Source organism: Hemicordylus capensis, chromosome 3, assembly GCF_027244095.1.
Source record: "Hemicordylus capensis ecotype Gifberg chromosome 3, rHemCap1.1.pri, whole genome shotgun sequence".
Classification (NCBI taxonomy): Eukaryota; Metazoa; Chordata; class Lepidosauria; order Squamata; family Cordylidae; genus Hemicordylus; species Hemicordylus capensis.
The window spans coordinates 34,423,425-34,437,761 of NC_069659.1; the positions used below are offsets into that span (position 1 = coordinate 34,423,425).

The 14,337-nt window shown below is 42.2% G+C and overlaps 1 protein-coding gene across 4 annotated transcripts in view; it reads right to left on the reverse strand.

The window, feature by feature from the left end:
- The window catches only part of XPO4 (exportin 4), a 124,876-nt gene that overhangs the window by 32,906 nt on the left and 77,633 nt on the right, over positions 1–14,337 (reverse strand). For all 4 annotated transcript variants that reach the window (XM_053311016.1, XM_053311018.1, XM_053311017.1 and 1 more), the window contains 2 exons: positions 9,123–9,299; positions 336–478 (listed from right to left, as the gene is read on the reverse strand). In XM_053311016.1, coding sequence (XP_053166991.1) covers positions 336–478; positions 9,123–9,299 — 320 coding nt within the window. The remainder of the gene's footprint in view (positions 1–335; positions 479–9,122; positions 9,300–14,337) is intronic.

The following is a 14,337-nucleotide window of genomic DNA, read 5'->3' on the forward strand; positions in this document are numbered from 1 at the left end:
GCTTTCTGTTCCAAAATGTCCCATCTCTTCTCCCCAGCCTCTCCTTCTTTAAACCCTGTCCACCTTCCCTGTTCCAATCCCACCCTCTTTCCTTCCTTCCTTCCACTCCCTCCCACCTGTGTCAAGCTAAATTGTCTTAGCAACCATCTGCACATAGCCACTAGGTGGCGAAGGCTCTGTTGCGCCTTCCGTTTCACTCGCGTCTTTTGCGCGGTTTCGTTCCTGTAAGTAAAGTGGCCGCAGCCACATCTAAAGGGGCAACACTTGGAGGTTGGGCAGAGTCAGGATCCTTGACAATGACAAGGTGTTTTGTAGTTTGGAAACCAGTCTATTACCTAGTCAGAAGAGGTATACAGTGTTCAGCAGCAATTCTTCCTAACATGCCTACGCTTGCCAGCTGGTCAGAGAACTGGTCTCTGTCATCCTCCTGCAGTTCACTTATTTCTTCCTCCTCTCTAGAGGCTACGCCGTTGGCAGTCTGGCATTTAAAAGAAGTTAAATTATATTAAGTGTAGTAGTAGTAATCTTTATTGCAGCCACAGACCAGAAAAAATATGTTGTAGAAGTTAATTCTCAAGCATCTGTTTTTGGTTTTTTAAGTGTGATAATCTGACAATCACACAGGAAGGAAAATTTCCAAGAGGAACCCCTGGCAGAAAAAGAAAAGTATTCATTTGCAAACAGAAGATACAGCCCTTTCCACAAGCTGTCTGCTCTTATATTCATTGCCTTTTTTTGCAATATAAAAAATACATAGCAAATAACTACAAGCATGAAAAATAAAGGTCCTCCCTTTCACCCCATTACTACAGCTGTAGGTCTAGAGCAGGGCTGCTCAACTCCGGCCCTCCTGCAGATGTTGGCCTACAACTCCCATAATCCCTGGCTATTGGCCATGGTAGCTGGGGATTATGGGAGCTGTAGTCCAAAAACAGCTAGGGGGCCAAATTTGAGCAGGCCTGGTCTAGAGCAGGGGTAGGAAGTCTTGGCTCTCCAGCTGTTGCTCAACTACAACTCCCAACATCCCCAGCTGCAATTTATTCTTAATGCAATATATTGCAGCTGGTTAAAAGGTAATAGACTAGTTTGTTGCAATTCTTGAGGCAATTTATTGCAGCTGGGGTTGATGGGAGTTGTAGTTGAGCAACAGCCGGAGAGACAAGGTTGCCCACCCCTGCTCTAAAGGGTACTAGTGTGAAACCAGACTAAAATGTAAAATAAAAAATAAAATAAAAAATCCCAGCTCAGCTATGGGTTCAGGTTGGTTGCTTTAGCATGCCTCTTTATTCAAACCTGTAAAATGGGAACAACCTTCCCCAGCATTATTATGAGGAGTTCTCCAAGGATTTTAAAGCATTTAGCACAGAGTGCTACAGAAACGCTCAGCACCTCCCATCAAGAGAGCAGCCAATGAGACATAAGCATGCAATACACAAAGCTAACAATGTGCTCAGGTCTGCCAGATGGTTGATCATCTCTCCATATTTATATTCCCAGGTATGATCCAAAAACCAGGATGTTTACTGAGTCCTTGCTAACTGACATAAATGGCCAGTGAGTTATGTTAAACTATATAAACCTGCTCTAATTCCCCCGGAATTCCAGGTTTCACCCAGATTTTAAGCATCTCACCCAGATTGCTTAGCTCACCCAGATGCGCCTGGATTTCAGCTTTTTTTTTTTTTTTAAGCTAAGCTTGTAGCAGTGGAGTTCTGGAGCAAAACGTGCAGTCACCATTCTGCTCAAAAATTATGTTCAAGCCAATTTATATAATATGCAAATTAGGCACCCAGGTTTGAAAAGCCAGAATATGGCAACCCTATTTAGACAAAGCTTTGATGAATTCTATAGATCTAGGATCCAGCCAATAGCCAGACTTTGTCACGTCTGGTAACTTGACAAAGTTACCAAACTTAGTGACAGGCAATATGGATGGGGAAGGTAAATGGGCTTTTCCTTATCCTCTCTACAAGCAGCATGCTTAGAACAGAAATAAACACAGTTTATATTTATATACCACTTTTCAACACCAGTTCCCAAAGCAGTTTACATAGAAATAAAATAAATAAATAGGCTCCCTGTCCCCAAAAGACTCACCATTTAAAAAAGAAATATAAGACAGACACCTGTAACAGCCACTGGAGGGTTGCTGTGCTGGGGATGGATAGGGCCAGTTGCTCTCCCCCTGCTAATTAAGAGAATCACCACTTTAAAGAGTTGCCTCTTTGCTCAGTTAGCAGTGGGGCTGGGCTGATAATAGTTAGCAGTAGGGCTACCTAGGTCAAAAGGATTTTATTAAGTAACTCTACCTCTGAATATCCTAGTCTAGACAGTGTCCTGGCACCTGGGACCTGTTAAGCCCTGACTACTCTGAGTAGTAGGAGTCAGGAAGTTAGTCTGGCTTTCATCAAGAGTCTTTTAATATTCTGTGATCACACCAACAGAATTATGCATTCTGAATACATTATATAGAACGAAGCTGTTTATTTTGTATAATTTATCCAGAATTTTATGGAATGACTTCCTAGGGTTTGTAGATGACAGAGAATTTGAAGAAGGCATGGAATTTGGGCAGGGCAGCAGAAACGAAGTGAGAAGCGGAGTGTGGGACAAGGATTTCTTGGAGGCAATAATTCTTCATCACTGCATGTCCTGTTCTGAGCCCGCAGGAAACTGCCTTCAAGTTTCAACTTCCTCTAGCTAGCGAGTTCTAGACTTCTTTAAAAAGATACTCAGGTGGTCAGATGTTGCACTGTAGGCTAAGTGAAGCCTCTGCAGTTAGACATTACAGCCAGAGCCCCCAAACTCAAGTCAGAAAGACAATCCTCCAAAGCATGGCTTGGAAGATAATGACCTGCAGACTCAAGACCACCTCCTTATACACAGCTTCCTCTCTCCGTTTTCTATTTCGTGCTAAACAGAATTTTTCCGTGATGGCCAAATTGGCATGCCATAATTAGCGCTCGCCTCCAAACCAGGCCACTTCAAACTTTGGTATCCAGTTCTGGTTTGCAGGGCAACCATAACTTGGCGATTCAAACATTACAACAAGCCACAGTTAATGCTAACAGGAAACAGAGGGAAGCCATGTGTGGGGGTGGGGAGTGTGTAAACCTGCCCCTTGCTTATTTCCTGAATTTTATCCTGCTATCCCCTACAACAAAACAGTCGAGGCTGCGTACAAACAAACCTAAAACTGCAGAAGATAACATTCAAGAGGCAACAAATCTGAAAGGCTTGCCAAAATAAGAGTGTGGCAAATTGTCTGAAGTAAGCTGCAGCTACAGAAGAAAATTCAGTGTTTTGTGCCACAGCATAATACGATGCACTTCTATTGCTTATGGAATAAGCAATACAGCATAAACATTCAGCTTATTTTAAGCATTTGGCTTGAAATAGATTTGGGAACATTGAGCTTTATGTTTTATGAACATAAAGTTATGAACATTTAGCTTGAAACAGATATGCAAATAAGTTGCATTAAACTAGAGCCACAAGACTTTGTTCAGACCATCCCAAATTTATTTTCTCTCCCTGCCCCCACTGCAATCCTGCTGTTGACAAATATTCTATATAAGCCTAAGTAGGATGTGTGATGCCTCCTTTCATTTTCTTTCAGTCCCTTCTTAAAAAAATTATGTGAAGCCTTTCGCATAACATGTTAGCCCCCATTCCCTACTGTAACTAAGCTTAACTACATATAACAATTACATATTTGTTCCCCTTCCCTCCTCTGTTGTCTCCCTTATGTCAATATCTAGACTGTAAGCCTCTTGGGACAGAGACTTATCCCTTCATCCCTTGAAAATCCATTATTCTTCTTCTAAATAAAACAACAGCATTGAAGTAGCACCGGGGTACAGTTGATGCAAACCACAACACAAGTTATGTGACATGGCAAAAAGCAGCAAGAGATCTTTTGGTGGAGGAAGTGGGGTTGACATAAGGAAGTCCATGTTCAGCTGGAAAAGGTCCAGGTTTAAATGCCACCAATTACCTCATATCACTTGGATTAATTTTTGTTTTAAATTCTAAAATTATGATGGCTTTTAGTTTGGGGGGCTTTTAGTGTGACTGCTAACTGAACAAAGAGGCACCTTTTAAAGTGGTGGTTCTCTTATGTTTAGCAAGGGGAGAGCAACTACACCTATCCAGCCCCAGCACACCATCTCTCCAGTGGCTGTTGCTGATGTCTATGTTGCGTTTCTTTTATATTGTAAGCCCTTTGGGGACAGGGAACCATCTTATTTCGTATTCCATGTAAAGCAGTTTGAGTCGAATATTGTTGTTGAAAAGTCGAATATTAATATTCATAGCAGTAGCAGCAGCTTGAAATGCCTCACTCCCTAGGCTGAAGATCTAGAAACTCTAATGCCATAGCAGATGTAATAAAAATTCAATTCACTCTTTTTCTCTGCTACCCGAAGAGAGGATGCTGGAAACCGGATCCAAGCCTCGTCTCCTTCCCAAGGGGCTCTTTAAACCCTCTTTCCTTTATGCAAACCGGTTAATAATGCTCTTAACAACTTCAAAGCCTCAGCTGTTTACTGAAGAGTGTTCTTCTATTTGAAAATCCTTGCTGCTGCTTTGATATTGAACTAGCCAGGCTCTGAACCACCAGCTGTGGCTTTTAAATGGTTACTCATGGGATGAATGACTTATCTCACAGAACGCCATGAATTAACCTGTATAAATAAGTTATGCCAAGACTGTAAAGTTATGAATTCAAAAGGTCTCTTCTATAAAATATTCTTACATGGACACAACCAAGAACACTATATCATATTTTTCTAGGCAGAGGTATTTCAGTATAGTTTAGAGGGGCAAGAGGAACAAACAAACATACCCTACAATGACAGGAAAAAATGTCAAGCTCTAAATCAAGCAATTCACATTTTAAACAGATAGTTAACCAAGCATATATAGGAGACCCTCGTTATTCATGGGTTCTCCATCCATGGTTTTGTGTGTCCACAGTTGGGTCCTGGGGAACTGGTTTCTTTATCTGCAGGGCAGAAATGGGGCTATTTTTGCTTATCCACAGTTCCTGAATGGCTAGAAATGACTTCTGACAACATTTCCAGCCAGCATTTTGTAGCACAGAGCCATTTTGTGGGTCTTTTCTCCTCGGGGGAGGTCAAAAATTTGAGAATTAGGGGGAGGGGTTTGAGGGCATTGCTGGAGAGCAAGGTACTGTTATTATTTTTGCTCCCTGCTTTTTCTTGTGATTTTCAGCACACTTCAGTGTGCTTGGAACCTAACCTCCCAATCACCATAGGGTTAAGGTGTCTTTATCGCGGTTTTGTTATTTGTAAAAATAGGTGGGAACAGAAACCCCCGTGGATGAAGAGGGCCTCCTTCGCTTTTCATTGTCCTTAAAAATGCCAGAGAATTATTTTTGTCTCTTCCTGATTAATAATGAAGTGAAATGAGTATTGTACATTTAAAAAAACAAAACAAAAACCTCAGTAATCTTGTACCAGTCTACACATTATGCATACTGCACAAAGAACAAACTCTGCCTCTTTAGAACTCTGAATATCTTCTGACAGCTAAAAAAGCTAGAGGAATTTTCTAGTTTCACTGTGACTAGAAAAGAAGAGCCACTGGTAGGGATTTCCCTCACTATTTTATTCTGATACTGTTTGAGTGTCCTACTGTTGCTATTTGGTTAGGCGTTTTTGCCTAGGTAATATATTTTTTAGACGTGAACTGCTTTAATTTGCTTTTATTGTAAGCAAACTTGAAAGTGATTGGCATACTCTACACTCTGTACAACTTCAGCCCTCTAGCTGTGGTTGGACAACACCATCATCTCCAGCCACAATGGCCAACAGTGAAGGATTATGGGAGTTGTCATCCAACAACAGCTGGAGCCCTGCTACCTTGGCAAAGAGGCACCTTTTAACATGGTGATTCTCTTTATTTAGCAAGGGGAGAGTAACTGGCCCTATCCCCCTTCCCCAGCACAGTACCTCCAGTGACTGTTGCTGGTGTCTATCTTGTGTTTCTTTTTAGAATGTGAGCCCTTTGGGGACAGGGATCCAGCTTATTTATTTATTATTTCTCTGTGTAAACCACCTGGAGCCATTTTTGGAAGGGCGGTACAGAAATCAAATGAATGAATGAATGGAGGGCTGAAGTTGTGCTACTTGTTGCCCCTTGTGCTAGTTGTTGCCCCTACTCTACACATAGAATAAATTTATTTCTGCTGTTTAACTGAGAGGGAGGGGAGGAGATAAAATGCCCAAGGAAAAAGCTCAGGCACCACCTCCTCAGTGTGACTTCAACCTCCTCAAACTTCCTTTGCATATTATTATTCTCCTCCCTCAGAAGCATTTATGGATTTCTACCAGGCTCCCTCTTATGTGGTTCGACTGGATCAGTTTCCGTTTGTGACTCCTGAGGATGTGGACAAGCTACCTGGAGAATTGAGGCCTACCACTTGTCTTCTTGACCCTTGCCCAACATGGCCTGTTCTGTCTAGCAGGGAGGATGTTGTAGGAGGCCTGGTAGAAATAATAAATTCTTCTCTGAGGGAGGGCAGGATGCCTCCTTGTCTTAAGGAGACAATTATTAGACCTCTTCTAAAGAAGCCTGCATTAGATCCCTCAGAGTTGAGCAGCTATAGGCCTGTCTCCAACGTCCCATGCCTGGGCAAGGTAATTGAGAATGTGGTGGCCTCTCGGCTCCAGACGGTCATGGAAGAACCTGATTATCTAGACCCATTTCAAACTGGCTTTCGGGCGGGCTATGGGATGGAGACTGCCTTGGTCGGCTTGATGGATGATCTCTAATTGGGAATTGATAGAAGAAGTGTGACTCTGTTGGTCCTTTTGGATCTCTCGGCGGCTTTCGATACTATTGACCATATTATCCTTCTGGAACGTCTGAGAACGTTGGGGGTGGGAGGCACTGTTTTACAGTGGTTCCACTCCTACCTCTCAGACAGATTCCAGATGGTGTCGATTTAAGACTGTTGCTCTTCAAAATCTGAGCTAATGAATGATGTCCTTCAGGGCTCCATATTGTCTCCGTTGTTGTTTAACATCTACATGAAACCGCTCATGTAGATCATCAGGAATTTTGGTGCAGGGTATTATCAATATGCTGATGACACCCAGATCTACTTCTCCATGTCAACATTATCAGGAGATGGTATAACCTCCCTAAATGTTTGCCTGGAAGCAGTAATGGCCTGGATGAGGGAAAATAAACTGAGACTGAATCCAGATAAGATGGAGGTACTTATTGTGCGGGGTCAGAACTCCAGAAACAATTTTGATCTACCTGTTCTAGATGGGGTCACACTTCCCCTAAAGGAACAGGTATGCAGTCTGGGAGTACTTCTGGATCCACACCTCTCCCTGGTACCTCAAGCTGAGGCGGTAGCCGTAGGGGCTTAGCTTTGGCCAATATGCCAGAGGCATACATTTCTTGAGATGAATGACCTCAAAACAGTGGTAACCTCCACTGTTGGTAACCGGTTGGTAACCTCCAGACTTGACTTCTGCAATACGCTCTGTGTGGGGCTACCTTGTACATAGTCCGTAAATTCCAGTTGGTACAGAATGCGGCAGCCAGGTTGGTCTCAGAGAGACCATATCACTCATTTGCTGATAGAGCTACACTGGCTGCCAATAGGTTTCCGGGCAAAATATAATGTGCTGGTTATAACCTATAAAGCCCTAAACGGCTTGGACCCTGGGTATTTAAGCGAACGTCTTCTTCATTATGAACCCCACCGCCCATTGAGGTCATTGGGAGAGGTCTGTCTCCAGTTGCCGCCAGTTCGGCTGGTGGCCACACAGGGACGGGCCTTCTCAGTTGCTGTCCCAAGATTGTGGAATGTGCTCCCTATTGAAATACGATCCTCCCCATCTCCGACAATTTTTAAAAAGCATTTGAAAACCCACCTCTTCACTCTGTTTTGCAAAGCTGTTTTGACTTTTTAAATTGTTTAAATTGTTTCTAAGTTTTATGTATGTTTTAACTTGTTGTATGTTATTGTTAACCACCCAGAGACGAAAGTTTGGGGTGGTGCACAAATTAAATCAGTGAATGAATCAATGAATGAATGAATCAATATTATGAAGAAGACACCAAAAGTTCTGAACAGGCAAAGCCAGGCTGCTTTTCTTACAAGCCTGAGAGTCCAGAAAGAATGCTGTTCCTTGCACTGAAAAGCAATGCCAAAAAAATGGCTGTAGAAGCATGGACAGAAGTAAGGTTTGGTTGAGTTTCAACTGGGCACACACTAAATAAATTGTATTTATTTTTATTTAAGAAAGTATACCCCATCTCCTTTCAAATAAACTCAAGGTGACTCTCAAAATCAAGGTAATGCAAGTCACACACAACAACTGCACAAGGTATACAAGCAGCAAAGAGCAAATTCCAAGAGTTAGTAGGTCAATGTTTAGGAAAGATCCAAAAAGGCCTGCTGCAGAAGTCTTTAGTTGTTTTCATAAAGCAAACAAGGAGGGGAGCACCTGGATCCACGTGGGGTAGAAGAATGTTCCAAAAGGCAGGGGCCACTGCAGAGAAGCCTCACCCACACATCCCCACCAATCAAACCCCAGAAGGTGGCAGGACGCACAGCAGAGCCTTTCTTAAATATCTTATGGGCTAGGTAGATTAATGGGGAAGCAGACGGTTCTAAGTCCGAAGCCATTTAGGGCTTTAGAAATAATAACCAGTCCCTTACTGCAGAATGGCCTAGCCAGTAAGGCTTGTCTGGCATAAGAACTATGTTCTTTTAGACACCAGGTGAAGACCTTTTTGTTCACTCAGCCTTTGGAAAAATATTTTAACACATGTTTTGTATTTTATTGTAGGGTTTTTTTGCTTTTAATGTGTTTTTAAAAGTGTTTTATTTTTTGTTTTGTTTTGTTTTACTTTGTGAGTCGCCCAGAGAACAACTGTTATGGGGAAGCCAATAAGAATCACAAGTGACGTTCCAAGCACTAGAGGGGGCCTTATAGCTGCTTTACTAATAATGTACAGAATACTAACATTTAAATATGTTTACAATATCTATTTCAATATTTATTAAACATACAGGTTATTGAAAGTTTTAAACCAATCTACATGTCAAAAAATTCGTTACCACAAGAACTTACCAAATTCCTTGTACCATCAGGAGCAGCTAAGTGGCACTGTATGTAAGAATTGAAAACTTGCACAGCATGTTGGGTAAAGAAGCCTTTATGGAAATGTTTGTCGTCTTGTACCAAAGTAAGCCAGGATTCCAAGAGCTTGTCATATGCCTCCATGTAGACCATGTCGTCTTTGTCAAGCTATGATAGCAAAGGAAGACTTATTACCAAAAACTTGCCCAAGCTTTCACTAGTACGTAGTGCTATACCTAAAGTTGCAACTTTTCCATGAACAATTTTTTTATACATTAGGTTATTAAATCTCAGATACACATACCCTATCTATTATATTAATTTTCCTGGGTGTGCCTTGGAATGTGCATCCCAGAGCCCAACTGATTGGCTGGGCGGTGGACATGCCTGATTGGCTGAGGTGCATCCAGGAGGACTGGTTGCCATGGCGGCGGCCCGGCCATGGAAGCCAGAGGTGGCGGGCTGGGCCCGGCTGTGGAGGCAAGGCCCAGGAGGGGGGAAAGAAAGTGGGGGCAGAAGTGGCAGTGGGGAGGAGAGGTGGCTGAGCCCAGAAGCAGGGGGGAAGAGGTAACTGCCGGCCCCAAAGAGTGCACAGATGCTCTGTGCGGGGTTGGCTAGTATATATTTATTCCAGAGAGGTCAAAGTTGGCATTTCATGGCAACAGAAAATTTTCAGTGGCCCCAGCTATCTACAGGTGTGAAGAATTAGTTGTGAACTGCCTTGAGACCTGGTTGCAGGCAGAATAGAAATGTGTTAAATAAATGACACTCAGTGTTGGATCCAAAGGTCTGGTTGTACAACTGATTTTTGCTATTCCGCTCCTCCAGGTACAGCTCCCCCACTCTGCCATAGACCCTGGCTGTGAGGGTTACCCAATCCTCACAGGATTGGCTTTCGCTGATGTGGGAGGCTGCAACTGAAAGGAAGCAGAAAGAAAGACCCATCCTGAGAATGGAGCTCCACTTGTGTTCTTTGGATCCAACCCATTTACACCTAAACAAACTGGGTATATTTTAAATGATTGTGACACAATCTTCGAGGATTATTAATCCACTAATCTTTCAGATTGTAACATATCTACAGATAAGAAATCCAAGGTATACAGACCATATCTTGCATGTTAAACAAATTCTTTTTATACAAAATAGGAACTCAAGGGAATAGCTCATCTCTCAGAACAAAACAAGAACACCCTTTGAGTAGCTCAGGGATATGTTCTCAAAGAAAAATAAGAGTTTCCTAAAGATAAAGACCTAATTCCAAACTCTTAATTTCATTCAGAAAACCTCATATAAATCCAGTGCACATGTCTGGAATTAGAAGAGACAATACTTCATGTATTAGTAAAACTGGGCATAATATGCACAGCATGCTTTCAGTGGTTTTACCTCACATAATAAAATGCAGAATCCCAACATTAGTAGGTCCAATACCCCACAATTCTCACTCAGTAAGGTGGGAGAGCGGGGGAAGAGGACTGTGGCTTATTTAGACTATACACATTCAGCTTTGCATAAATTGCATCCAATGCGTGGCAGCAAGTTAGAGTCTGAGGCTACTGGGATAATAATAATAATAATAATAATAATAATAATAATAATAATAATAATTATTATTATTATTATTATTATTATTATTATTATTATTATTAATTCAATTTCTATACCGCCCTTCCAAAAATGGCTCAGGGCAGTTTACACAGAGAAATAATAAATAAATAAGATGGATCCCTGTCCCCAAGGGGCTCACAATCTAAAAATTAAACTAATTCTAGGATTGACTTCATAACAATAATTTGCTCTAGAGATGAAATGCTTTTTCCTCTTGTAGTCAAACAAAAATTGACAAAGGCCTCTTAGGAAACTAAATAGCCTCTCCCCTAGATTAAGTTGCAATACCAAGGTCTTCCTAGTCTCAACTGACACATTCTCTGTACACTGCTGGTTCTGCGTCTGACTCATAGACTGTTCATTTATACTGGCTTAGCAATGGTTCATTTTCCTAACCAAATACCATCATCTTTACACTCCTAATTTCTTCATCTTCCTCACAACAATACAGATGCAAAGTCCATTTACAAAGAACTCATTTTCTTAAGGAGCTTCCCTAAAACGATAATTCCAGAGATGAAGTCTCTCTCTAACTGAATTATTCCAAAATGTGTTTGGCGCAGGATAATGCTGTCCTTCAAATATCAGGGATCCAAACATGTTGGCTTGTCTCAGTAACCAGCTATTAGTTGTGCCTGCCGATGTCCTGTATATGCCAGAAGACTTAGAGGAGGTTGTATATCACACTGGGCTTTGGAAGGTAGCAGTCTCACAAGTCTAGTATGCTGGTTCTGCCTGCTGCAAAGCTCATCACAACACAACTGCCCACCCACCCACCCCCATTTCTCTGAGTGGGAGAGGAGAGGCAGAAATTTCATGTTACACTGAGCTTCTGCCTGGTCCCTTCAGTGCAGAGAGACCTTTCATGCAAGAGACTTTTCCCAAGTTCTCTTCTACTCATGGAGAACTTGGGAGGAACCTATATGCTGCCAGGCATCCTTCCTAAGAAGATGGAGGGTACTTGCCTCTAGAAACAGGTTTGCAGAGACCTGTGACAAAATATTGGAAAAATGAGATTTGCTAACATAATAAATTCTCTCTGCACTGTCCATACAGAGATCTCTCATTCCTTTCAAATGGAATTGTCTTGTAAATACAAAGCAAGATCAACAGAAAAAATATGTGCTTTGGTGAGTTAAAAAAAAAAGTACACAATTCAATACTAGGGCACACAAATATTTGGACTGTTCTAGTAAGCCACAATATATCATCATTTTAAATATCTTTAAAGAATATGAAAAGTGAATCTAGTAGAGAAATGCTCAGATACTCCACAAGTTGGTTTTCCTGAAAAGTTTGTTCAGCCTATGGAAAGAACAGCATCGACAACCAGAACAATGCTGTGTACATTTCCCCCTGTCCATTCTTTCCTATCAGTTTATTATGGTTTGAGAAGTTCCAAAAGAAGGAAGCTTCTTCATAACCATGTTAAGTCCCTCCCTGGCTATTTAATTAGAACACACATTTACAGAGACTCTTCAGGCACAAGAACATGCTGTACCAGTACAAACCTACGAGGTATTAAAGGACTGTCATTGCAGAATCCTCTGCAGGAAATCTAACACCCATCTGGTGTTTGAGATGTGGCCATCTGTACGGGGGGGGGGGGGGAGACCACAACCAGGAAAACTAAATGCCACCAAGAAAATGCATCCTGAATTAGGCAAACAAAACTAATTTATTCTTCTAGTTATATTCAGAACTATGTTGACAAATTGGCTTTCAGAGCTTTTGGGGTGGATGCACTATAAATTGCAAACAGTTGCAAACAACAGAGAAATTTATTTATTTATTTATTTATTTAATTTTACATTTTATATCCCGCTCTTCCTCCAAGGAGCCCAGAGCGGTGTACTACATACTTAAGTTTCTCCTCATAACAACCCTGTGAAGTAGGTTAGGCTGAGAGAGAAGTGACTGGCCCAGAGTCACCCAGCAAGTATCATGGCTGAATGGGGATTTGAACTCGGGTCTCCCCGGTCCTAGTCCAGCACTCTAACCACTAAACCACGCTGGCTCTCTGTTGGCAAACAACAGAGAAAATGTTTGTGCCAAGTGAACTGTTGCCTTGCGCTAACGTGCATACTGTAGTCATGATTCACTATTCTTCATCTACTTCCTTCCATTTGCCAGCATCAGGACAAAGAGGCACCAATCTACGACGAGACGCAACGATAGGGCTTATGCATGCTCAGACTTCACACAAATGCGCAAGAAGCATTTTCCTCCCTCTCTCCCAACACTAGAACCAGGTGTCATCCCATGAATCTGATTGTCAGGAAATTTAGTACTCACAGAGTGAAGTAATTTTTCACACAGTGCATAAGCAACCCATGGAATTCTCTGCCATGGGATGTGGCAATGGCCACCAACCTGGATGGCTTTAAAGGAGGCTTAGACAAATTCATGGAGGACAAGTCTATTGATGGTTACTAGTCCTGTTGGCAACAGGCTACTTGCAGGCTCAGAGGAAGATTTATTTATTAATCAAATTTGTACACCGCCCCAAACTTTCATCTCTGGGCGGTTAACAATAGCATAAAACAAGTTAAAATATATACAAAAACTTAAAACAATGTATACTTCTGAATACCAGATGCAGGGGAGCAACAGCAGGAGAGAAGGGATGCCTTCACCTCTTGCCTGTGGGCTCTCCAGAAGCATAGGAACATAGGAAGCTGACTTATGATGGACCATTGTCCATCTAGCTCAGTAATGCCTATACATACAGTAGGCAGCGGCTTCTCCATGGTTACAGGCCGGAGTCTCTCTCACCCCTATCTTGGAGATGCTGGGAGGGAGTTGGAACCTTCTGCATGCAAGCCTGCAAATGCTCTTCCCCGAGGGTCCCATCCCCTGAGGGGAATATCTTACAGTGCTCAAACATGTAGTCCGCCATTCAGATGCAAACCAGGGTGGGCCCTGCTTAGCTAAGGGGACAATTCATGTCTGCTTCCACAAGACCAGCATTTGGTGGGCCACTGTGAGAAAGAGGATGTTGGACTAGATGGGCCTTGAGCCTGATCCAGCAGGGCTGTTCTTATATTCTTATGTAAGTTTTATTACAAATGATTTCAACTGGAATTGTGTTTATTGTGGGAGGGAGGTCTATTGAATGAATGAGCCTGAGCACCCAAAATGAATATCTGTGTGGAAGAACCTTAACAGAATCTGTGTGGAGAGCCAATTGAGTCTTTTGGTGTACTTAACATAAAAGAAGTTTAACTTGTTTCCCCTCTTACCAGGGAAAGAGCCCAGGCATACCTCCTTGTTTTACTTGTATCTTATCATTCTTCCAAGCAATTCACAACCAAGCACATGGGATAGCCAAGCTGTCCCTGCCCACATCCAGTGTCCTCACTTGTCCAGCGGCAGAGGTGGAAGCTTTTAGATCACAGCCAGAAAGTGTCTTCTCCTGTTTAATCCCATCATGCCTATTGCAGCCACAGAGTTGCTGGCAGCATCTTTCATTCAAGCAATGATTATTTTTCACTGGGCAAGACACCTTTACATCTGTGCACAACCATATGCTAAGCTTCCAGCCTGCCCAGTTCTGCAGCCCACAAAGCCACCTCTAGAATTATACAGGCTACAC